The 24,605-nt window shown below is 41.6% G+C and overlaps 2 protein-coding genes and 4 non-coding genes across 6 annotated transcripts in view; 4 read left to right on the top strand and 2 right to left on the bottom strand.

The window, feature by feature from the left end:
• Positions 1 to 1,084: 1,084 nt before the first annotated feature.
• Positions 1,085 to 1,157, top strand: TRNAA-AGC (transfer RNA alanine (anticodon AGC)). The gene has a single exon. It is a non-coding gene; the product is annotated as a tRNA-Ala (tRNA).
• Positions 1,158 to 1,770: 613 nt separating this feature from the next.
• Positions 1,771 to 1,843, bottom strand: TRNAA-AGC (transfer RNA alanine (anticodon AGC)). The gene has a single exon. It is a non-coding gene; the product is annotated as a tRNA-Ala (tRNA).
• Positions 1,844 to 2,968: 1,125 nt separating this feature from the next.
• Positions 2,969 to 3,041, top strand: TRNAA-AGC (transfer RNA alanine (anticodon AGC)). Its single transcript has one exon. It is a non-coding gene; the product is annotated as a tRNA-Ala (tRNA).
• Positions 3,042 to 3,416: 375 nt separating this feature from the next.
• Positions 3,417 to 3,489, top strand: TRNAA-AGC (transfer RNA alanine (anticodon AGC)). Its single transcript has one exon. It is a non-coding gene; the product is annotated as a tRNA-Ala (tRNA).
• A 1,905-nt stretch (positions 3,490 to 5,394) lies between these two features.
• On the bottom strand, positions 5,395 to 16,266 carry MCM4 (minichromosome maintenance complex component 4). Its single transcript, XM_062501567.1, has 16 exons — positions 16,191 to 16,266; positions 15,904 to 16,062; positions 15,001 to 15,164; positions 14,819 to 14,914; positions 14,579 to 14,674; positions 14,394 to 14,489; positions 13,785 to 13,923; positions 13,128 to 13,348; positions 12,508 to 12,628; positions 10,857 to 11,116; positions 9,583 to 9,948; positions 9,279 to 9,406; positions 7,834 to 8,041; positions 7,101 to 7,329; positions 6,849 to 6,982; positions 5,395 to 6,490 (listed from the first exon to the last, which is right to left on the bottom strand). The coding sequence occupies exons 1-16, from the start codon at positions 16,264 to 16,266 to the stop codon at positions 6,398 to 6,400; spliced, it is 2,586 nt and encodes an 861-aa protein (XP_062357551.1). The 3' UTR covers positions 5,395 to 6,397.
• A 1,246-nt stretch (positions 16,267 to 17,512) lies between these two features.
• PRKDC (protein kinase, DNA-activated, catalytic subunit) overlaps positions 17,513 to 24,605 on the top strand; it is an 82,820-nt gene continuing 75,727 nt past the window's right edge. The window contains exons 1-9 of the mRNA XM_062501556.1: positions 17,513 to 17,654; positions 18,117 to 18,193; positions 18,283 to 18,375; positions 19,205 to 19,279; positions 20,950 to 21,058; positions 22,197 to 22,309; positions 22,994 to 23,093; positions 23,634 to 23,689; positions 23,780 to 23,810. Of these exons, the coding sequence (XP_062357540.1) occupies positions 17,513 to 17,654; positions 18,117 to 18,193; positions 18,283 to 18,375; positions 19,205 to 19,279; positions 20,950 to 21,058; positions 22,197 to 22,309; positions 22,994 to 23,093; positions 23,634 to 23,689; positions 23,780 to 23,810 (796 nt within the window). The remainder of the gene's footprint in view (positions 17,655 to 18,116; positions 18,194 to 18,282; positions 18,376 to 19,204; positions 19,280 to 20,949; positions 21,059 to 22,196; positions 22,310 to 22,993; positions 23,094 to 23,633; positions 23,690 to 23,779; positions 23,811 to 24,605) is intronic.

The following is a 24,605-nucleotide window of genomic DNA, read 5'->3' as shown; positions in this document are numbered from 1 at the left end:
ATTTTGTTATTTTGTTTTCCAATCACTAAGCCATTGAAGAGGAAAGATTTGAAAGATCTGTATATGTCAGTGTGATTTGTGTGTCTTAAAGCATCCTGGGGAAATCAAGAGCTGTTTTGGCAGCTATTTAATAAATTTCATTTCAGACACTCCTTTTATTTCAGAAAGGCAGATTTAATATTGTAAGTGTAATAAAAATTCACAACTCTCCCTTGCTGTTTGTGAAACCACTGAACAGAATTTTCACTGCTGTTTCATTATAGTTAAAAAGTATATATTTTTTACATTTTAGCCGTATATTTTTTAATTTTCATATGTTAGTCTGTGTGAGTGTGCTCATCTGTCTGGGGATAGCATCACAACTTAAAAATGCCTGAAAGATGTAAGTAAATCATGTGAACTATTACTGTGTTTCCAGGTGTTCCATTTGGTGCATTTTTCCTTATTTTCAAGAACCCTTGTTCCATGGGTGCTTTTATTTTACCCCCTTTTTATAACATGAACCCAACCTCTATTGCTGCAAGAGAAAGAACTGGAAGAACTCTGCCTATTCAGTCATATATATTGTATACTGTAAAATGTGGAGAAGGATAAAATAATTTAGCCGATTCTCTTCCACCTAGGGATTACAAATAGGAAAAATCAATTTTTAGAAAAAATACAGCATTTAAATATATCCACATTTCTCTTAGGCAGTAATAATTGTTTGGTGTGAACATAAGTCTTCAGTTGCCTGGAAACACAAGCCCGGATGCTACCCAGATGCAGCTCAGCTGAGCAGAGCGCCTGCTTGTTGCCTCGAAGAGTCCAGAAATCATATTAGGCAAAATTCCCACTGTGGCTGTCAAAAGCAGCAAGACCTAATGTTCCTGCTTTTCACTGGAGGGCTGTGCGCTCTTACCGCCTGCCCGAGACTTCGGGAGGGGATTGGAAGGGCTCGGACAGCCCGGCTACTGCGACTTGGGGGAGGAAGTTCTTGTTTGTGTTGGAGGCAGCCGGTCACATTTCAGCGCATTGTGCAGCATCTTCGCCAGTGAGGAGCTAAAAGCGGGAATCATCAGCGAAGGGGGCGGGGAGCCCGCGGGGGGAATTAGCTCAAATGGTAGAGCGCTCGCTTAGCATGCGAGAGGTAGCGGGATCGATGCCCGCATTCTCCATTCTTTTGCTGTGCCTCTCTTTCGAATTCAGATGCGTTTTTCTGCAGCAGTTCGGTTTGCATAGTATGAAGTATTTAAGCTTCTAACGTCGATCAGAGCTGAGGGTTTTTTTGGTTTTGTTTTTTTGGTTTTTTTGAGCGCAAATTATTTTCATCTCACGGCTAGAGGAAGACATTAAATGATACTGTGGGAGAACGAATATCACTTGAAACTCACATTAGGAACAAGCGGTGCAAGATAGCTGAAAGACGCTAATTCTGCGGTGAAATGGTGATTTATATAGACGACTACAACCTTTTACATCCTCGCAGGGACGATTTCAGTAACTTTCCGCATCATTAAAAAGTAATAATAAATGCTCACATTCTGTGCGGTGGCAAGGGACGGAAGTGGCTAATTTTTTTTTCTTTTATCACAGAAAAAAAGCGTTAGTTTAGATGAGTTTGTGAAGAAATTACTTCTCAGAGAGTGCACCAGTGTGATCTTCACAATTAACATTTCTTCTTTGCCGTGTGAGGTGGTCCGTATTACCTGCTGTGGATTTTCTACCGCAAACCTGGACACTTCGTGGAAGAAAATCTTATCCCACCGCTTGCGCAACCCATCAAAACGCTGGAGAATGCGGGCATCGATCCCGCTACCTCTCGCATGCTAAGCGAGCGCTCTACCATTTGAGCTAATTCCCCACGCCTCGGGGGCTGCCGGGCGGCTGCACTGCTGCTGGATCCCCTCTGTGTTGAGTCGCTCTGGCTAACACCACCGAGTCATCTCCAAATTCACGTGCAAAGCCCCGCGGCCGAAAAGCCGGGCTGGCTACACACTTGGCGTATGAGGAGCATTTCCTGCTGAGTTCCTTGGATGAAACAACTCGTTTTCCTGAGCAGTGCATCCTCTAGCGTTTATTCCATTTTTTACATCTCTTACAGTGCAAATACGAAAAGGCGTGTAAATCTACAAAGACTACTCGTAGAAGTCACTCAAGCACACTGAGATTTTTATCCCTTTCCCCCCCAAGTTTTTAGTTCCTTTTCCAACTTTGTTTTCTAGTAAAAAGTAAAAACAGGTGGTAAACAAAGCCCTACAAATGAGACTGTGCCAGAATGCTGAAAAAACTGCCTCGGTGCTAACAAAAATAAAAAACCCCGTTAAAAAAAGCATAGGTAACCCTACACGAAACCAAAGTACCAGCAAGCCCCCAGGGGATAAATTAAACTAAAAAACGCTCTATTAGCAAAATAACAATAGCTTCCACCCTTCACGGCACTCTATAATAGTTATAATACTAGCAACATTTTTTTAGACTAATTAAAAAGGTATACGTCCCAGTATACCCAGCCATTTAAATAGTCATTAATACAAATAAAAAAACTCAATAGCTATAAACTCAGCAATTACGACTGGAGCTCCAAGTTTCCAAACACATTTAAGCTCAGTTATTCAAGTAAAAACTGGTAGCACATATGAAAAACAAGTACAATATAAGACTTTTTATATGTGCCCAAGCTCAAATCCAAAACAAGCTTATTGCAATTGGCCTGGACATTACTATTGTCCATATTAAAAATGCAAAACTATTGCCTCTAGTTAAAAACCGAAAGCAGGCCAAGACAAATACCTTAAAATTAAATAAAGACCACCTAGATGTCAAAAGCCCAAACACAAATATGATAGCACAGTACAAAAAAAAAAAATCAAAATACCTGCTGGATAATTTACCTTAACATAACCAATCCACAGAATCCAGAGTGAAGTATTGAAAAAAAAATCTGGAAAATCCAGTTTTAAGAACCTTGAGGGGGGCTGGTAGATGCGGGGAATTAGCTCAAATGGTAGAGCGCTCGCTTAGCATGCGAGAGGTAGCGGGATCGATGCCCGCATTCTCCACAGTTGGTTTTGCTCCTCTTGGCAGTAAAAATACTTCATTGTATTTAAAAATGATTAAACAAAGCCTGACTCGTATAGCAAGAAAACTTAAGTGCCACAACGTAGTTTCTTTTGTGAACGGCAAGTAGCAAACGGGTTATTTTTTATTATTACATACACACACAGAGCTGGAAAACACGTCTGTTCCAGTTTGCCTTGTTTCTTGCTCCTTGATTGGGAAATGCTAAATGAATTGCTACAGGTGTATGATTTTGGAACCGAAGTTGAGCGTGTTTTAATTTGTGAGCAGGGAGGTCGGAGCAATGGAGAGGGCTGCGTTCTACGCGCGGAGCTCGCCGAGGATCAGAGTCCTGTGATCCCAGTAACGCCCTCGAGGGGGAATTAGCTCAAATGGTAGAGCGCTCGCTTAGCATGCGAGAGGTAGCGGGATCGATGCCCGCATTCTCCAGTCTTTTGCCACACGGGAATTGATCCACGCTACCAAACGAAAGGTGTAACTGTTTCGCTAAAATGTTATTTTGTTTTAATTGGAGTAACGCTGATTTTTTTTTTCCTTCCTCGTTTTCTTCTGCCCTTATTACCTAAATCGGGTTTATTTAACTGTATAGACCAATCCTCTGTTGTAACAGTTGACTTCCTGGACAGTGTAAGTTACATTGAGCAGGAAGAAAAATCTACAGTGTGACATTTTTCCATGCTTAATGAAAAACAATGCGTCGTGGTTTAACCCCAGCCAGTCACCAAGCCCCACACAGTTGCTCCCCCACTCCCCCCACCAGTAGGGAGACAATTAGAAGTGTAAAAGCTGGAGAGCTCAGTGGTTGAAATAAAGGCAGTTTAAATAGGGAAAGCAAAAGCCATGCACACAAGCAAAGCAAAACAAGGAATTAACTCACTGCTTCCCATGGGCAGGCAAGTGTCCAGCCATTCCCCAGGAAAGCAGGGCCCCATCAGGTGTAATGGTTACTTAGGAAGACAAATGACATCACTTCAAATGTCCACCCCCTTTCCTCCTTCTTCCCCCAAGTTACATAGTGGGTATGTTGTCATAGGGTCTGAAATATCCCTTTGGTCTGCTGGAGTCACCTGTCCTGGCTATCTCCTCCCTACCTCCCATGCCAACATGGCAATACGAGAAGCAGAAAAGGTTTTGGCTCTGTGTAATCACTGCTCAGCAGTAACAAACACATCTCTGTACTGTCAACCCTGTGTTCAGCGCAAATTTAAAATACAACCCCACAACAGCCACTGTGAAGAAAATTAATTCTACAGCATCCCAAGTCAGCACACAATGGATGAATGATGGTTAGAGACCTGAATTAATGTGTCTTGATGACACAGTGGAAAGAGTTTAAGAATGCTTGTTCTTCCCCTGCTGTCCATTGTGATCCCTGCTGAGATACATCTTCTTTCATTAATGATCTTTATGAAGCTGCAGTATGAGCTGGATCAGTCAATTTAAATTTAGAGCTAAAGGCTGTCGCCTCTTTCCTCCCAGGTCTGTATTCTGGAAAGCACACTACAGCATCCATGTCTTTTAGCCATGGCCTGTGTGCAGGCAGCACCTCAGACTTCTCTCCTTCCATTTTGCAGAGGTGCTTGTAAGAGGCTGATGTCTCTAACATATCTGGAAGCACACTTGTTAGAGCTTCAGAGATAACCATGACCATGTGATTCACCAACTTCCCCCAACATCTTATTAATTTCTTCTGGTCCTTCTCCAGACATTGTGTGTTTCATTAGGGTGCAGTTTCCCCTGACCCTTCCAGGAGCTGCACAGCAAGTGCAGCTTTTTAGATCTCAGTCATGTTATGCTATATTTGTTGTGTCTTGAATGTTAAACTGAGCACCTCAGTGTGCAAAAAGGCCTTATTTCCTCACATCTTCAGTCTGTTCATGGGTGAAGAAAATGTGTGTGGAATCCGAAAAATTTATTATTCCATTTCTTGGTGTGTCTCTGGAGGCCAAAAATTTAATCTTCCCCTTGAACACTCAGGCATACCTGAAAATTCAAGGCATACCCAAATGTGACTACTTTCAATATGATCAGTAGATATAAAATGACTAGAATGGTCATACTAAATCCCATAGGGAATCCTTATGGCTGCTCTGTAGGGACTTAGTTTCAGCCAAGCTTTTCTCAGTTCACAATGTGTTGCCACTGGGTTTTTCTCCCTGTAACATCTCGTGCTAAACCTTTTTTATAAAAAGTATTCCTGATCATGATCTTTGATACATAATTTTTTTATCACATCTACTGTAAGCAGTGTGGACAGTAACACAGACATCTATCTCAGGAATGCCTAATTATTAGAGAAAGACTCATCATTCTTTTAGGATGAACACAATATTATCCAAGATCACGTCAAGTAAATAGATGGATTATTTTTTTCCCTCTTCATGAAGTAAAGGCAGAGTAGTTTGGGGTATCTCTCAGTAATATCCAATTACAAGTTTAGCTGAAATAGTTATGCAAGGATTCTAACCTGCACAATGCATTTAAATAAAGAAGACCATATAAAGCAAACATGCTGCTTTGTACAGCTGAGGAAGGCCACATAGCATTGCATTTTTCCATTAAAAAATCACCCATACCAGGCCTTTGGGAATATTATTGTAAAGAACAAGACCTTGTTCTTTCAAGACTGATTATATGTCATTACACCAAAGATGGGTATTTAATTAGTCAGACTTAAAATTGAAGTAAAAAGATGTAGTTTCAAGTAGAATCTATTTTTTTACATTGAGGATATGTCCACAGTACACTCAGGTCAGACAAAAAAAAAAACCAAAAAACCAAAACGCTGATTTCCTTTCATGCTCTCAGTAACACCTTCCCAAAAATTGCAGAACTCTAGACAGAAAAGTGCCCAGCACAGGATTACAGCACTTGAAATGAACACAAGAGAATCCTTTTTAAGTCAAAATTTTATTTTAGCTTACTGCAATACTAACAGTAAAAATTGCATTTATTAAAAAGTCACTTAATGGAAATACAGGCAATATTTTTACTATGCTCTAAAAAAACATAATAACAAACACAAAGTCCCTGCCATATTAGTAATTACATTCAGCTAAATTTAGCATTATTGACATGAGGATTTTCATAATATCTTGTAATGACAGTGATGCCACTTAATCATGACTACCCTTGTCATAGCAAATAATAGCCCAAGCTGTGACAATCTTGCAGGGGCAATACAGGAAGGCAAAGTGAAGCCAAGACAGTTGGCAGGGAAAGGCTATGCCTGCCACAGCAGATGATAGTTCCAAATCTCAGAGATCTTGCAGACTGATGCTGTCTGGAGTACGGCGAAGTACAGGTTGTGACAGTGGGCTCTCAAACACAGGGTAACTCACAGCAGCCTCACAGTCTTTCCAGTCACAGTCAGGAAGTCCTCATCAGCCAAGGCACGAAGAGCTTCTTCAAACATTTCCTTTGTGACAGCCTTAAGGAAAAGGAACAAATCAAATAAAGATGGGGGAAACACTTCAAACATAGTAAAAATGCTGTACTTTCCACCAATTTTCTAATATTTTTATTTGAAGTTTTCATTTGTTCTATGCGAAAGCTGAAGTCTGGCCTGGAACCCTGAAGCTGAGTTTGCTAACTCCAGAAGCCAGAATAAACTAAGGTAAGGCAGATTCAAGTCATTTGTCTGTAACAGAACTGGCTTTCTAGTCATGCCAACAAATCCTTCATGTTTCCATTTCCTTCCACCGTGTGATTTGATGACAAGCATCTTCATTTGGAAAAAAATGCTTTTAAAATCAATGGAAATGTAAAAACAAAGCAGGAAAACTTACTGTATCAGACTGTGCTCGGAGATCATCCAAAAGCTGTTGGTACTTCAGAGATGGTGCTTTACCCTTTGACTGGATGAGCTTCCGTAAGGCTTGAGCCAATTCCTCTTTCCGCTTACGAGCTGTTGCGCTCATTCCTAATAAAAGCAATAGAAATTCCTTTTAGCAATCAGCTACAAAGGACAGGTTAAGCTACATTTTAAAAATCACAAAATCCCAACAGCAGCCCTGCTTTAACACTACAGAGGCACAAACCTGTTGTGAGAATGGATATGTCCACAATTCCAGTCCTTGGATCAGTGGCAGATTGTTTCAGTGCTTCCCGATGGAGGCGTTTTGCTTCCTCCACATCAATTGTTTCAACCTTCTCAGAGAAGCGCACCTTGGCGTGCGCCTCCGCCAGCCGGATCAGAGACTCCAGCTGCCGGGGGTACGCGGAAATCATTCCCCTGCCACTGCCAATCTTCCTCATGTCCACATACGCCTGAAAGGGATGCACTCGTTACATGCTTCACTGCATATTCCTTTTCAGCCCCCTGCATCTCCCACCTCTGGTTTCAGAATATGAGCAATTCTGGCAAGCCATTCCAAATATTCAATTTCTGCTCACACCGTTCACGGTTCCTCTGCAGTGATGAATACCCACATCAATTTTTTTTTTCTTTTTTTGTTATAGAGCAATTAAACCATGGTAAAGAATCAATTTTGAATTACTTCAGAATTCTGGATTAGTCTTCAGTACTTGTGTCTGTGATGGCACATTTTGCTTTGGTAGACTTTAATGTGTTTTATGTGATGGAACCAAACCAACATATCTGAAAGCTAAACATTAGAATGCAGAATGACTCATCTGATCCCTCTTTCCATCAGAAACCTTTTTTTTTCAAGCATCTTACAGAAGGTTGTATAGATAGTGTAGATACAAGGGAATTTCACGACTTCTGACAAGTCAGGAAAGACTGAATATTCTCAGCGGCAATTCCTTTACCTCAATAAGGGCTTGGCCTGCTTCTTCACCTAATCTGGGATTTACATAACTACGAGCATATGCAATGTAATCCCTCAACACTGCCATATCCATGTATTCCTCCTCCATCTTTTCTTCACTTTGGTAGTACAGTGAAACCAAATGGCGAGCAAGGCGTCTGTCATAAGCTTCATCACGTGGATCCAACATCAAAAATATCAAGTCAAACCTGAATGGGATATGATCCAGTATTAGTGTGCGTATTTGCTTGTCATTTAGGTACTTGGTTTATAAGGATTTGACATAGTAAATACAGGACTTACTAGACTGTTAATTCCTACTCTCAGTAGAAATTTTCTTACACTGGAAAGAAGATTTTTCTAGAATTCTCGAGGTACAGAACAACACAATGGATTTGCTTACACCCTATGGACTTGAAATTTTGAAAGCAAGGTACATTCTGCAAAATTCAGATTCCATGTTCAAGGCTGACATATTTTGTTCCCTTTAAAAAATCCACATCCCCCCCAAAAGAAAGTTGCAACTGCCACAAACAAAAAAATCCCACACACATAACAAATGCACAGAACTTGCTGCTAAAGATACTGCCCTGAAATACAACAGCAAAAAAGTAACTGAATAAATTACAAATAATTTAAAAAGCACTTGCAGTTTGATCCTGAAGAAAGCGGTTTATGATTTTACAAACAATATATTCAACTAGTCTCAACTATAAGCAGACATGGATAATGCATTTTTAGGCAGCCAATAATTTTTTTTGTAGGCTTAAATCCAATAAATGGAGGAATTGAGATGCTGCTCAAACCTAGCAGCTCTTAATTGAAATTTAAGCCATAAGTGTTCTCAGGATATCCAGTATACCATCAGTGTACTTCAAATTTCTAGTTACTGTGGAAATTCTTATGAAGATGCAACTCCAGCATGTAGTTTAATTTTCTGTCAGCAAGCACTAAATGTGGCTCTAACAGCTACTGCCCAAATGATTGACCAGCACAGCTACCTCCTCAGTTGAATTTTACAAAGCAGCATGAAGCAGGCACAGATCTTAGGATTCTAGCACCTCTGTCACCAAGTTCCCTGAGCATCACTGTTTTCACTTCAAAAACTTCATGGAGCTAAGAAAAGCATCCTGAATTTTTGTTAAAGTTATCAATACCCTAAGTTTCAGAACAGCTCTTCTCTAGGAGATGATTATGAAACATAGAATTAAATAAAAGAGATCCTACATATCTTATCACACCTGCTCTTCAAGGTCAACATGTAAACACTAGAAGGCACTGCTGTGCTCACATAGATATTGTAAGGACAGTATTTGAAGTATGTGCTATAAAAGTTTTCCATTAGGTTGTGAACAACACAGTAGTTCTATTCTACTATGTGTAATCATTTTCAGAAGAGGAAGTGTAACATCCCTTAAAAATGACACATGCAGTGCAGTTCAGTACCTTGACAACAGTGTATGAGGAAGCTGAATGTTTTCAATAATAGTCTTTTTCGGATTCCACTGTGATTCTATAGGATTAGCTGCTGCCAGGATAGATGTACGAGCATTTAACTGGCAAATAATTCCAGCCTGTCAAAAGGAAAAACATTTCTGAAACCAGCTATGGCTGCGCCACCAAAACCTCCCTCCCATTTCATGAGATCACCAATGTTATTAGATGGATACTGTAGTCAAAAACTGCATTGTGAAAGCCTCTGAGTAAAGCAAGAGCAAAAGCCTCTAGGATTAACTTGACTTTCATTTACCTTTGCAATGGAGAGTGTCTGTTGTTCCATTACTTCATGTAGAACTGACCTTGTGCTTTCATTCATTTTATCAAACTCATCAATGCAGCAAATGCCATTGTCACTAAGTACTAGAGCTCCTGTCTGAAGAACCAGCTGCCGTGTTTCTGGATCCTTCATCACATATGCAGTAAGACCAACTGCACTTGAGCCTTTGCCAGAAGTATACTGGCCTCGAGGAACCAGGTTATACACATACTGGAGCAGCTGGGATTTGCTAGTACCAGGATCACCACAGAGAAGAATGTTGATCTCTGCACGAAAATTCCCTCTTCCTGTGTGACTAAAATCCTTTCTCGATCCGCCAAAAAGCTGAAGCAGAATACCCTATAAAAAGGAAAATATCACTTTTTGTATAGATGTAACAGAGCAAATCCAACTGATCAGCTGAAACATCTGAAGAACAAACACTGCTAAACTTAACACAACTCAATGCATCCGAGTTTCAAGCATTAAAGACAGAACTTTTGTATGTCATTATAACCAGATTTTGGTTGGAACCTGAAGAATCCTTTCTGATGAAGGGTCCTTAGTTTTCCTCAGCTCCGCACCCTAGACTTGATGTGCCTTTATTAGCAAGTTGAGAAGGTAACAAAAGGAACTGTCATTGCTGTGTTCCCACTTCATAAGTAAATCATTATATGGTTTTGAATTATACTTTCAGGAACCTGTGAACTATAATAATGTATAAATCTATTTTAAAAACCTCAGAGGAATATACTTGGAAGAGGAGTGTTTCTGATGTCTAACAATACCTTGAGACCCACTACTGACTGCAGTTTTTAGTGTTCTAGTACCTCAGTTGACAATTTATTGGAACAGTCCCTTCTTGCATACAGAGTATACTTGGATACAGAGTCTTATCCAAGTAAATGTTTTGATACTCCATAATTCAGTCAACCAAGTAACATTTTTAAGCTACTCTTTACTTACTTAAATAATCTGAACTTCCAAGAAATGTCCAAGATGTATCCTGCAATTAAGTCTTCCCAGTTCTGATGTCTTCCTACCTTTTCAGCTATCTTCCCTCTAATTAACGCTCCTTAATAACTTGAAAAGAATTATGATGCACTTACAAGCAACTCCACTCTGACATAGACCATGACATTTTAAGACTGCTCAAGATAACAGCTTTTTGAATTTTTAAGTTTCAAGATACATTAACAACAAACAGTAACTACAAATACATACACATAAAAATACACATCTTATAAGAGAAATACAGAACTTTTCACCTTTTTGATATCTTCATGCTCATAGATACTTGGAGCCAACGCTAAAGAAAGCCTCTCATATATGTCTGCTTTTCTAGAAAGCTCTTTGAGCATTTCCACACGTTCCTCTGTAAACCTCTTTTGCTCAGTTTCCTCATCAACACCGTGCAGGCGTTTGGAGTCTGTCTTGCGATAGTGTATGACGTCAATGTGGGTCTTATACACGGATTTTACACTGCTGACCCGGGGATTAACTCGAATGGGGACTGCCCTGTAGATACCTAAATACAAATTTCAATCACAGCATTAGATATGGAGAAACACGCCAATTCCAAACCCTAAAAATTTTACCAGTTCCCAAGAAGAAGAGCTCTTCTAAATACTGTCATCTAATTTCTCACTCTAAGTCATGTAGAAGCTGTATTTAAGTCACCTAGACCCATTTTTGCAGATCGACATATGTGTTTTACATTTGAACTCAAAGTGTTACCAACAATGAAAGCATTTTGGAAAAAAAAAAAAATCAGGCCTGATGCTTTTGAAATTCCCACTCCCATCAACCTTTCCCCCTCTTTTTAAGTGCCAAGTTTAATAACAGCTTTCTAATGCATTTCAAACAGCTTGGGATTTTTACAGCAGTTGTTTTAAAACAAAGTGGTTTGTAATATGTTGCTGCAGTATCACAAGACTTAATCTACATTATCACTCTCCTGACTGCAGACACGATTTAAGATACTGTCTCTTCAGCTACAGCTTCAGAATGAAGGTCAGACAGCCTGGGGATGTCTAGTCCAGTCACGGGGTCAGACTGTAGTCAGCTGGAGTCCACTGCTTGCTAAAGGGTGTGTCTCACCAGCTTTTGTGTATCTCTAAGGGCAAAGATTCCACACAGCCTTGCCAGTCAACCTGTCATGAGGCTTGACCATACAAACAGTAAAAAACTTCCTGTTTTTAACTGGAATTGCTTGCATTTCAGCTAATGCCTTCTGTTGTGCCACTGGGCATAATTAGAAGAGTCTGACTTTGTCTTCTTGACACTACCACACCTCCACCCACACCAAATCAGCTGTTTCTAAACATGCTGCTAAGATTCCTCCAAGCTTTCTATTCTCCAGGCTGAGCAGTTAAAGCTTTCTTAGCTTTTTTGTGTATGACCAAGGCTTCTGTTATGGTCATAGCCCTTTGCTGAATTCACTCCTATATGTCCATGTCTCCCTTACCCTGGGAGACCCCGCAACTGGACCCAGTACTCCCTCAACCTGCTGGCAACGCTCCTAATACAACCCAGGAGAATGCTGGCACCACAGCCATGGTCTATCAAGCACTGCTTCCTTCCAGTTTTGTTTTTCTCTGTAAATCTGCTGAGGGTGTAGAACACTGTCCCAGTCAGAAAAGGTTTCCAGTATTATTGGCTCTATCACCTTTCCCAGGACTCAGGAAGAAGCTGACTGACTTGCAGTTCCCCAGGTCTCCTTCCCACTGCAGGGAGTGCCATTGGCTTTTTTCTAGTATTTTAGCCAGTCACTGTGACTTTTCAAAGATAGACAACTGAATGGCTCCACAAAAAAAGTATCCGGCTCCCTCAGCACTTAGAAGTGCATCCCATCAGGTCCCTTTACACACAGTTAAATCAAAGAAAATGAAAAATGGAAATATTCAAACCAAATTTTACCTGTGACATTAACTCTGTCACCTGGCTGAACTTTATCAACAAGGTCATTGTGAGCAAAGAGTGCCACCGTATGTGGAGTCTGTCCCGCTGGCATATCTTCAGGAGACTCCTGCAGTTTGATCTAGCAAAAACACCATTTAAGTTTCAGTTGCAAAAAAAAGCAGAGCTTTTCCACAGAGCATACAACAGGATTTTGTATTAACACAGCTTTCAGAATCATTTTGAATCAGGAACATCCCCACCTGAACAGCAAAACTGATTACTAAAAGAGATTATGAAAATGAGAACTGTGCTGATTGGTACTAGCATGGATAAAATGCTGCTACATTCAAGCTCACCTAGAAGCGGACATCCTGTATATAAAGGGCCTTCCATACAGAAACACTACGAGATGTACACACTTAATTTCATCTTCCTAATGTATTTCTTCTCCAAAGTAGACTTCCTGTTTCACAAAGCTGTTTCACAAAGCTGTTTCACCCATTTCTATGTTCCAAAACACTTTCTTTCCAAAGCATTCAATCTCAAGATACATAATTAATGCTGTTGATGATTTCAGGAGGGTGGGGGAGCAAAAACTAGCAACTCTTTCATTTTAGCCACTACCTAAGGCAACATACCATCTGTTTGTCAGAGAACATGGATCTGTTGTGAATCAGCGCCATACTGTGCGTTGTGTTACAGTTCTTGCACACTGATGGCTCAGCAATCCTGCCACGATCAATTTCCACTCTGGTGGTGAAAGCGCAAACCTGACATCTAAAGAATGCTTCCTGCATCTCAGGAATTAACTGGGAACTTCTGATGACCATGCCACTGATGGTGATGAGTTGATCAATGTCTACAAAAATACAGAAACTAGTGTCATGGCCTCGTACTCTTAAAATTTAAATAAACTTCAAAATTTCACATTACAATAGTTTTTAGGCAGAAGGTAAACAGACAGGTTATTACTATTTTGTTTAAGCAAAAAGAATCCTAAGTGTGTAATACAAATATTCTAATTTACAGGAGCATGTATACAAAAGAAAGAATTCTTTGCACTTGCAGAACTAAGAACATGAGTAGTTGATGACAGGAGAGATTTCCTTTATGGACAGATTATTTTGCATTTGGGCTCTAAAGCATTTGCTTCTGAAATAGATATGAATGGAAGACATTGGTCTGGATGGACCACAAGTACAGTTTTATATTGTCAGTGTAACCCTATGTTATTATTCACTAAGTTTATGAAAACCTTTAAGATTCTTTTCTAACATGGTAAGCAACAATTTTACCTTCAGGGTTTAGATTTCTCATGTTCCTGGTCTTCAGTGCATTATATGGCCTTACTTGAATTTGATGCTCTAGTATTGAATCAGGGTAACGATCAAAAAAGATCTCATTGGCAGCCATGTCAAATGTTGGAATAACTTCCTGTATTAGAAACAGTTTACAAATTAAATAATGGAATTAAGTAATTATACATATTTTATGTGCTGCTGACCAGCCAGTAACGATTACAAGTTACACCATCTGAACATTTTCCTAAGTAACTCAAAACCTTCAATCACAGCATTAGATATGGAGAAACACGCCAAATCCAAACCCTAAAAATTTTACCAGTTTCTGTTCGGATCAGATTTATTCATTCACTTGAGTTTTGCAAGGGTGGAAGTACAAAACTCTGGACACTGCAGTTCACCAGCTAACTTTGCATGCACAAGGTACTCACTGTTTCTTTGATCATCTACTAAGGAACAAGACATTTTATATTCAGTAAAATAACGTAGCCACTGAGATTGCACTGAACACACACAGTATACACTGCATTTAAACAAACATTTTAAAAACCAGAAATACATTAAAGAGCCACCTGAAATTCAGAAAAAAGTGCACTACTTGACCTGAGGATAGCAGATCAGCTGCCTGTAGAGATTTTCATCAAATGATCTTAGATGGTCACAATTTACATTCAGGAATGGTTCCCCAACCACATTTATCTGCAAGGGAGTTAGGCAATCTTTAGCTTAGTGGCAAGCAAGACAGAAAAAAAGAAAAGCTGAATTACAAATTACTGCATTACAAGTACCTCTTGAAGTCGTTGCATATAGCGTGGCTCGTTAAGATCCAGCCCAATGTCTTCATCCTCTTTATCCAGTGGATCGATGAAGCGCTGGAGAAATCTCTGAATGTTACAGGCAAAAGAAAAAAAACAAAAAAAATGAGCAGAACTTAGCAGTACAAACACTTCCTTTGTATCAGATTCAACTAATATGTATTTAAATCAAACTGACTTTTCATTTTAAATAAAGGAAGAAACAAAACCCACCTGGAATTTTTCTTTACATGATGCTACATTAACATCTGTTCCCCAGATAACAAGCTTTTGTCCAAGAGATTGTTCGGTCGCTATATCCTCAGCCAGCTGCATGGAAACAAATTAAGAATATACAAGTATTTATATGTTTAAAAAGAAGTTGTAAAATACAAGAGGTCAAGACATCCACCTACCCCATCCGAGTGTAGATCCACTTGTCTGGCTTTACGGGCAGACCCAAGATCTGGCCTCTGCCTGACTGGAGTTCCTCGTACACCACTTCGTGGGGTACCCTCTACCCTGGAGCTCGGTGTGCCATAAGTCAGAGGTGAACTGATGTCAAAGTCAAGAGGAATGGCTATAAAAGGAAGTGTTCAGTAATGATTAGTGAGACACTTTACATCTAGAGCAGACTAAAATTCAGGCTCTGCATTTGTCTCCTCATTCCTTCAACTCTGTCATAAAATGAGTATTATCAGTCAAGCCTGGTGTTTTGTCAAAACACACAATAAAGATGTTGCCAGTCTCCCTAGAACTTTTGTTTGTATTAACAGCTCTTCTCGAAGATCCAAAGTTGGAATAAAGCTTCCTTAGAAAACTTTACAGCAGTACTGCATTTTGAAACTACGCTAGAGTTCAAGCATAAGAACATGCAGAATTTTAGGAAACACTTTTTTTTAGTATTTTGGGGATGGTAGAGCAGGTGACACAACAGCTACTGCAATTAAAACCAATCCTACATATAAAAGCAAGAAAGGCTTTCTGTGGCAAACAACCGAGTTCCTTCTGTGCTAGTAGTTTCATTATTCTTCCTATCAGTAAATTTTAAAAACTAACGTACATTCCCTGATACATATTCCCATGCTAACTGGAAGCTACGACAGAGACCTGCACCCCAGACAGGGACTGCACCGCTGTAGAGTTCGCTACACTTAATTCAAATGAGAAACATGAGACAACGCTCATTTTTTAACCCGAGCGTTTTTCAGCCGGATGTGGCCCGAGGCAGGCTCGCCCCACGGCAGTGCAGGCAGCCCGGGCTGCACCCCCAGGGCCCGCACAGCCACGGAGCCGGCCCAGCCCTAGCCCCAGCGTACCGGAGTGGCGGAACTGCGGCGGGCTGGAGAACAGCGCATCGGCGGCGCCGGGGCTCTGCACGTCGGCGGGCGGGGACGTGGGCATGGGCTGCAGCTCCCCGGTGGAAGTGGAGTCGTCCGTCCGACGCTTCTGGGAAGGAGGAGAGCGAGCATCTTGTGCTGCAAAACACAAGCGGACCCGGAGGCGGCGTTACAGTAGCCGGGCCGCCGCACCAGGCGGACCGAGGCGGGGGCTGGGAGAACACCCCCGGGACCAACCCACCCCGCCGGCCCCTTCCAGCCACAGCACTTACGAGTCGGGGGATTGCTGCCCCGGCCGCGCTTGCCCCGTCGGCGGCTGGGAGTCGAGGCTGGCGACGACATGGCGCTGCTGCGGCTCCAGCGGCGGTTCTACCTGGGGGTAGGGGATCGGCGAGAAGAATGAGCGCGGCGGGCGCTCCGCCACCGGCCGAATCCCGGCCGGCGGGTTTCCGTCCCTTTCCTCCCCTCGGCAGCCGCGACCCCCACCCGCTGCCCCCACACACCTGCACAGTCCCGCGAACCCCGCCGCGCCGCGCGCCAAAGCCAGCGGCGTGCGCGCGCTCTCCCGGGCTTTCTGGCCAATGGCGAGGCGCGATCGTAACGGGAACGCCCAACGAAAGCAGAAAAGGGGGATGCGGAACCAAGAGGGAAAGAGGAAGGAGATTAATCCTCTGGACCCCCGAAGTGAGGACCGCGCCCCGCTCGACCTGCTACAATAGAGAAATAATTATAATGCAGGTTACTACTTGCGGTACAAGACAGAGGCTGCCCTCAGTAATGGCACAACGCGTCCCCCCCCACCACCTAGCGTGGAGCCGCCCGCACCCTACCGAATTTCGCGGCAAAACTAGGGCTGTAGAGAGGCGTGGGAAGGTTGGAGCAGCCCATTCTCTGGGGAGGGGGGGAACCCCTAGTGCAGCCAACATTTCTGGGCTTCTTGGTACAACAGAAACCTGGAGCGGGTCCAGCGATGAGCAATAAAGATGATTAGGGGACTGGAGCATCTCTCTGATGAGGAAAGGCTGAGGGAGCTGGGCCTGTACAGTCCTGAGAAGAGACGACTTAGAGGAAACCTCATCAATGTCGATCAGTTATCTACAGCGAACGCGCCAAGAAGATGGGGCCAGGCTCTTCTCGGTGGTGCCAAGCAATAGGACAATAGTCAATGGGCAGAAAGTGATGTACAGGAAGTTCCACCTGAATGGGAGGAAGAATTTCTTTACTGCGCAGTGACCGAGCACTGGCACAATTTGCCCAGAGAAGCGGTGGAATCTCTCTTACTGGACACGCTGAAGCACTGTCTGGATGCAAACCTGTGCCGTGCTTGAGTAAGGAAGTTGGAGCAGATGGCCCACTGTGGTCCCTCCTAACTTGGTCCATTCTGTCATTCTGTGTGTGCATGTCCTGAGCCCGTCCTTCGACGAGAGACGTAAAAGCGCCCGAAACGCTCTTCCCTGCCGCCGGCTCTTATCCCGCTGGGAGCGCAGGGCGGAGCGCTTCTCCTGCCCGAGCTCAGCAGCCCGCCTCCCCCCGGCTGGCGTTGGATGCGGCGGGAGGCGGGTCCTTGCCCTTACCGTTCCCGGGGAGCATGGCCGGGGTGCAGCAGTGCTTGCTCCGGCTGCACCGCTGCCTGCAGCCCGGCGATGCGGCCGACAGCGCCCTGCAGGGATACAGCCTGCTCCGTAGCCTGGCCGAGACCTGCGTGGCCAGCACAGGCGGCAGCGAGCAGGGTGCGCCCTCGGGCCCGGGCTCGGCCCGGGGCGGGGAGCCGAGCGCGGCCCGGGGAGGGCTCGGTGGCGGCGGGACACGCGCCCCGGGCCGGGGCTTCTGCGGGACGGCTCCGTCCGTGCTGCGCTCCGGGCTGTGTGTCACTGGTGTCCCCGAGGGAGGGGGGTCTCCTGCCCCAGATAACCATTCACCGGGGTAAAACACTGGGGTGCGGGCCCCTCCGTGCTGAGCTGCCCCTAGGCCGGCTTTCCCTCGGCCCCGGGCGGGGGCAGGCTCCGGTACGAGGGCACGGGCCCGGGCCCCGAGGCCATGGGGCAGGTCAGTAACACCCGCACTTTGTTGTGTTTTTTCTGGTGACGAGCGTCAGTGGTGCCCGAGGCTTCAGGTGCCCCTTTATCACCAGGGGATGGGCAGGGTGGCGGGTTTGAGGCCAAGCACCTGATGGTTCCTTTGCCTCCCTGCAGCGTTGCACCTGTCCCTGGTGTTTTCCCAGGAGCATGGCTTACTCGTCTTTATCCACAGATCCCTCACCACCGAGGAGGTAAGTTGGCGAACTTCAAAGTAGTGTTTAGGTAGTGCTATGTGAACAGCATGTTGTGCACTTAATTTTTTTTTTTTTAAACTTTTCAGTTTCGAGATTGCAGGGAAGAAGCACTGAAGTTTCTTTATGTCTTCATGGAAAAAGTTGGTGACAAAATTCATCCTTATGCCTGTAATATTAAGGTAGGTAAATGCAAATTATTTCCTAGAAGTGTTTTTGCCAGATAGTTGAAACTAGTCTGGTGGGAGTCATGTCCTAACATTCTCATAGCTATACTTAACCCCTCCCAGTCAGCCTTGTCCACCTCTAGTGTACTTGTTAAGAGCTGAAATAATTTTAATTTGTATGACATAAACTGTAATTCATACTACAAAGCACTGTGGAATTGTTTGTCCAGCTGTAGACTTAATTTTATGAACTTTTCTCTATAGAACATAGTAGGTATTGATTCTAAAATTAGTTATTTTCATTGGAAATAGCAGTTGTAACTTCTAATTTATACAAAATAAAGTTGCCATTTAAATGTAAAATTTTAAATGTTTCCATAGAGTTAATTTTAATTACCATTAAAGGAAATCCACCTGAGAAGTTGTTACTTTTGCACTATATACAGAAATTGGTGGTAAGTACAATACCTGAGGTACTGGAATCTGGATGGCTGAACATCTATGCTGCTTTGCATAGAAATGCTTGACTGCACTGCTGAAGTTTCTGATCGTAAATTAGTGGCTACTTATTGTAAGGACTGATAGTACTGAGGTAGAAAACTTGCTCTGTGTGCCTTTTACTGCAGAAACTTCAATTTCTTTGCTTGTGTTGGGGCTTGTTATTATGTCAGACAGTGCTGCAGTATTGTCAGTGAAGCCATTTCCAGGACTAGACATTGTTTTAGTCTTTAAAAAAACCTTGAACCTGTAAGGAACAGATACTTTAAAGAGGTAGAAGAATGTTATCCTTGAATTTCCATCTTTACTTACTGGTATTTTTAACTTAGTCTTCTTTTCTGTGTAGCAAACTTGTCTTAGTGTCTATACAAAAGACAGAGCAGCAAAATGTAAAATCTCAGCACTGGAACTTCTGATTAAGGTAAAATGCATTTTATAAATATCTGTTATTTCTAGGAAAGAAGTAGAAAATCTGCTGTGTTACTATAGTTACTCTATATCATGCAGAAAATCTGTATCACAGAGTGGCAGAATAAGCTGAGTTGAGGATCACAAGGAGTCTGACTCCTGGCCCTGCACAGCACCATCCCCAAAAGTCATACCAAATATCTGAGAGCATTGTCCAAACATTCTGTGTGCCGTTGTTGGGTGTGGTGCTGTCACCACTTCCCTGAGAAGCCTGTTCCTGTGCCCAGCTTTCCTTTGGGTGGAGAGCTGATACAGCTTTAGGCCATTCCCTTGGGTTCTGTCACAGGACACCGAAGAGATCAGTGTCTGCCCCTCCTCTTCCCCTCGCAAGGAAGTTGTCTGCAGTAGCAAGAGAACAATGATAGCTAACATTTAGATGTTAAAAAATAAATGTTTTAAGAGCAGATTGTCTTCAATATTTCCTATTAGGTTGTTTAGATTGGGCATGTCATTCCTTCATCTGTTAGAGCAAGACACAATTGTTTTGGGAGCAGTTGCAGATCTTTCTCTCAGTTTATTATGGTTATTTAAAGAGAAATTCTGCTCTTCAATTGCATTCTTGCTTTAAAATACTATGTGTTATATATGCTATTACAATTTTACCAGGAAAGGCTGACCTGGAATAGAGACTAGACAGAGCAAAAGGAATAAAATAGGTATTTATTGAAAGGATACACTTTGGGCAGTGCAAGAGCCCAGCTGGTGATATACCCAAATCAAATTCAAGAAGGATCCTGGTCACAAGTTTTTACACTTTTATAAGTTTTGGTTCATCTACATATTGGGGTCAGTTATCCAACCACAGCCCCAGGCTATGAAGTCTCAGGCCCCTGGCTTGCCCACTTTCCCTCGCCACTGCTTTTTGGGTACCAGTTCTCCTTGATTCTCTAGATGGAAACGAAATTGTTTTGTCTAACTACCCTGTGAAGGGACCTTACTGACACCTAATATGAAGTTTCAGAGTCACATACTGAGTAGCAGAGATTCTGAAAAAATACAAAAGCTAAAACCCAAGGCATCAATAATATAAAATAAAGTATTTGAAAGGTGTGGAGGAGGAGGACTTTTTTCCTAGAAATGTAGTTGCTGTGTGAGACAGTATTCCTTTGAATGCATTTAGACCCTTCTTTTGTAAATGCTTTTATGCCTACTCAGGTTTTTTAATGAGAAACAAAACTCCCTTCTGAGTTATTCTGAGTCAGTTCTGTGAATTGGAGTGGCTTTATTCTAGCAGGGAGAGAAATGCAATATGATAAAAGCTAGTGCAGACTTGCTAAATCTGTGCTCTAGTGGGGTTTATATGTATGGAGTTTATATGTTTGTATGGGGTTTATTTGTATGTGTAAATCATACTGTGTATAGTTTTCATGTGGATGATCTCTATATAGTATGTATACTATAAATTAAAAATTGTAAATTTTGTATTTATGCATCTATAGGAAGCTAGTTTGTTGTTAAAGTAGATTGCATGCCGTTACTCTTCTTTAGACAAGTCACCTTAGATATCTTTCATTGAATAGCATACTTGCTTACTTAAGCTGAACTTATGTGTATGAACTGTGGCTTTATTTAGTATTGGGGTATTTATCTTAATGCTTTTCCTTTTTTTTTAATCCATCTTAGTTGCTTCACAGTTTACAACGTTCCTGTCTGATGGAAGAAATGAAAGTTAGAGAGATATTTAATAAATTTTATGGGGAGCTTGCTGCAAAAAGTAAAATTCCTGATACAGGTAGGCCTTAGTTTTTCTTTAATTGTCCACTTGTACTCAGCTCTGGTGAGGCTGCACCTTGAATCCTATGTTCAGTTTTGGGCCCGTCTCTACAAGAAGGACATTGAGGGGCTGGACTGAGTCCAGGGAAGGGCAACAGAGCTGGGGAAGGGTCTGGAGCACGAGTGTGATGAGGAACAGCTGAGGGAGTTGAGGGTGTTTAGTCTGGAGAAAAGGAGGCTCAGGGAAGAACTTACTTCTCTACAACCACCTGAAAGGAGGCTGTAGCCAGGTGGGGGGGTTGGTTTCTTCTCCCAGGTAAGAAGTGACAGGACAAAAGGAAATCACTTCAAGTTGCACCAGGGGAGATTTAGAGTAGATATTGGGAGTAATTTCTTCACAGAAAGGGCTGTCAATCATTAGAACAGGCTTCCAGGGAAGTGGTCGAGTCACATTGCTGGACATGTTTAAAAGATGTGTAGATGTGGCACTCGAGGACATGGTTCAGTGGTGAGACTAGGCAGTGTTAGGTTAATGGTTGAACTTGATGATCTTAAAGGTCTGTTCCAACTTAAATGATTTTATGATTCTAAAGCTCTTTGTAATGTTATTCTAACCCTAGCTAATGTTGTCCTCAAAGCTGCAGTTTTAGTGTCCTGCATTGGTCACTTCCAATGTGAGCTCATCCATTCTGCCTTGCCTGATTCTATTATTTATGGCATATTACTGTGAGCTCCAGTTTGGTCATTATGGCTAGTTACTGCTGAAATCTTGGCTTTATGGGTCTATCCCTCATAAAACTTGTGCCTTCATAAAATCCTTCAGTCTGAATTCAAGCCTAGAAACGTCAGCTAGTTGTTGGCCTTAACAAATGCTTCCTCGGTGCATGTTGCCTTTAAATTAGTTTTCTGAGTCCTGTTTAAAAATAGTAAATATATTTAACTTACTGATGTGAGAGGAGGATGCATCTCACATTGTAGTATATAGCTCTATATATATGTGTGTATATATATGTAGATGTCTGTTCCACACTATAATCAGCAATTATACTATCAGGGATGGTTTTCTCATGGTTGCAAGTTAATAGGAATTGTGCTGAAAATGCTGAAGTAATGATTTCAGTAATTAAGTTTTAACAATGTTAAAAATTGCTTTCTAGTATTGGAAAAGATTTATGAGCTTTTGGGAGTTTTGGGAGAAGTCCAGCCTAGTGACATGATTAACAACTCTGAAAAACTGTTCCGAGCTTATTTGGGAGAGCTTAGAACACAGGTATGATTGGAATTTCTTTTCATTCTTTGGTGTTTTGTTTTGGCTTTTTTGCATTGCTTTGTTTTGGTGGTTTTTTTTTCTTTGAAGTGTATAGCACTGGCTGTTGGAATACTACTGTAGCTAGTATGCTTTGTAGGGATCTAACTAGCCAATCATAAACGCTTCCTGAAGGACTCTTTGTGTTCTCTGGCTCTGAGAAGCTTTCAAATTGAAAGTTCAAGGCCATCAATAACAGCAAATTAACCAATTCACTGTGTGAAAAGATGGTGTGTGATGATCATTCCCCAAGAAAAAGTTACTTGTCATGCACTGCTAGTTTCTGCTTTATGTACTAGCTGCAAAGTTCTTGCATGTGAGGTACTGTGTGTGAGAAAAAACAATCACATTTCTGCTGAACTTTCATATATTCTGAATTTTTAAGTACTTTTAAGATATTAGCATATTTTATCTAAGTTTTGGTATGGTTGGTCTTGGTGGAACATTTCCATGCTTTTGAAATGATCTCTTGTGCTTCTCTCCAAATGATGCGACACTTGGGAGTAAAGATGTTTCTGTGGAGTTGTTTCATAGAGTTGGCTGCTGATATAACTATTAAGTTGAAATAAGTTACTTCCTTATACTTCTAGGAACTGGAAAGCCTTGGTGTAAATTTATCTTAGCTTGAGGGTATTTTGTTATTTTCAGATGACATCTGCTACAAGGGCACCCAAGCTACCTGTTGTAGCAGGATGTCTGAGGGGACTGGTTTCACTCATGTACAACTTCACCAAGTCTCTGGATGAAGGTATGTTCTTTTCCTGTGTGAAAAGCACTGACATGTTTTGATAACAGTTGTACAGACAGTTGTACATTTAATTATTACACAGCCAAGAAACAGCACAATTTCTGTGTGTAAACTCAGAATTAAAATTTACCTGTTAGTAGATGGTTTTTGCAAAATACAGTCACACATTCCCTGTAATCTATGTATGAAGTGGCTTCATCAGCATTTTTCTATATCTAAATCTTTGAGGTGCTATTTTCTGACCACATATTGGGCAGCTATGAGAGCCACATTGAAGCTGGAATACAGTTTGTATGGAGATGTATTTCTCTTAAGAGTTTGCTTAAACATGGGTATTCAGAAAAATCAGCTAATATAGATGTACAATTTTATTTCAACTTTAAGAGTATTATAGGAGAAAATGTCTCTGTCTCTTAAAATGAAATATATAATGCTTTCCAATATCACTTCTTCATACCAAGCTTTGATAAAAATATCTTAGTCCTCACTCTGCCTACTGTATGAGAGTAGTAAAATTCTCACTATTGTCCTGTTTCACAGATCCGCAGACTGCAAAGGAGATTTTTGATTTTGCAATGAAGGCAATCAACCCACAGGTAAATCTGCTACACGTTAATTGTTCTGCATAAGCAAATGAGCCCTGGTGAAGAGTAAATCACAGTGACAAACCTTTTCTGATATTACAGATTGATCAGAAGCGATACGCAGTACCTCTAGGTAAGATGTAAACTATTTCCATTCATGCTGAAGTGGATACTGTCTTTTGTCTGGAATTGTTTATTCTTTAGTGAATGTGTTCAGATGTCTCTAGTCTTTAATCTTCTAAGCTGGCTGGGGGAAAAGCTGCTGTACTTCAAATTGGAATATAGAGTTTAACATGTAGTTGGTTAAACTGTCTAAGTCTAAACAGCTATTGAATAGCAGCATTATGCTGCTTGATGCCATTTACCCCTCTGGAGTGGTACGAAACTGTGATGTGAGAAAGGAATGGTAGAAATAAGAGAAGTATAGTTAATTAGGAGAAAAGAGGTGACAGTGGATTGAGTTAAAGGAAAAAACAAAGAGAGAAGTTTCACTGGAAGAAGGAGAAAAAGAATGGGCAAAAAAATCGGAAGATCAGAAATCGGCCTGTGAGATGTAAGTGGCTTATGCAGAAATTGCAAAAATGAAAAGTTTGAATATTAGGCCCATGGTAATTGTGAGGGATAAAAACCCTCTTTAAAGATAGTCTACCTTCCCCCCAGTTAATTCTTGAATCTTGAAATTTTATTTAGGTTTATTTGGAATAGTGAAATTATCTGTAATCTGAATTCTGTATTTGTCTGCATCACAATTTGGCAGAGGGGGGAACTTGTGCATGTGTCCTGACAACAGAAACCAGTTCCTTCTGAACTGTGCAATCAAGTATTCTTATTTATAACCACTGAAGTCCCTTTCTTTTTCAATATTAATGTAAATTACATCTGAACACAGCTCTACGTTCCATTATGTTGTACATTTAAAAAGAGGATT

The sequence above is a fragment of the Cinclus cinclus genome, chromosome 1, assembly GCF_963662255.1.
Source record: "Cinclus cinclus chromosome 1, bCinCin1.1, whole genome shotgun sequence".
In the NCBI taxonomy this organism is placed as follows: Eukaryota; Metazoa; Chordata; class Aves; order Passeriformes; family Cinclidae; genus Cinclus; species Cinclus cinclus.
Note: the sequence above shows the minus strand (reverse complement) of the source record. Positions and strands in the feature narration are given on the sequence as shown.

What these genes read in the sequence shown, in the direction of transcription:
- MCM4 (XM_062501567.1), bottom strand. Translation starts at nt 16,266, where the DNA reads ATGTCGTCGCCAGCCTCGACTCCCAGCCGCCGACGGGGCAAGCGCGGC. An exon ending in ATATGCAACGACTTCAAGAG is followed by an intron (nt 14,490 to 14,578) that starts GTACTTGTAATG and finishes ACTCCCTTGCAG; the next exon opens with ATAAATGTGGTTGGGGAACC. An exon ending in TGACAGAGTTAATGTCACAG is followed by an intron (nt 11,117 to 12,507) that starts GTAAAATTTGGT and finishes ATTTGTATTTAG; the next exon opens with GTATCTACAGGGCAGTCCCC.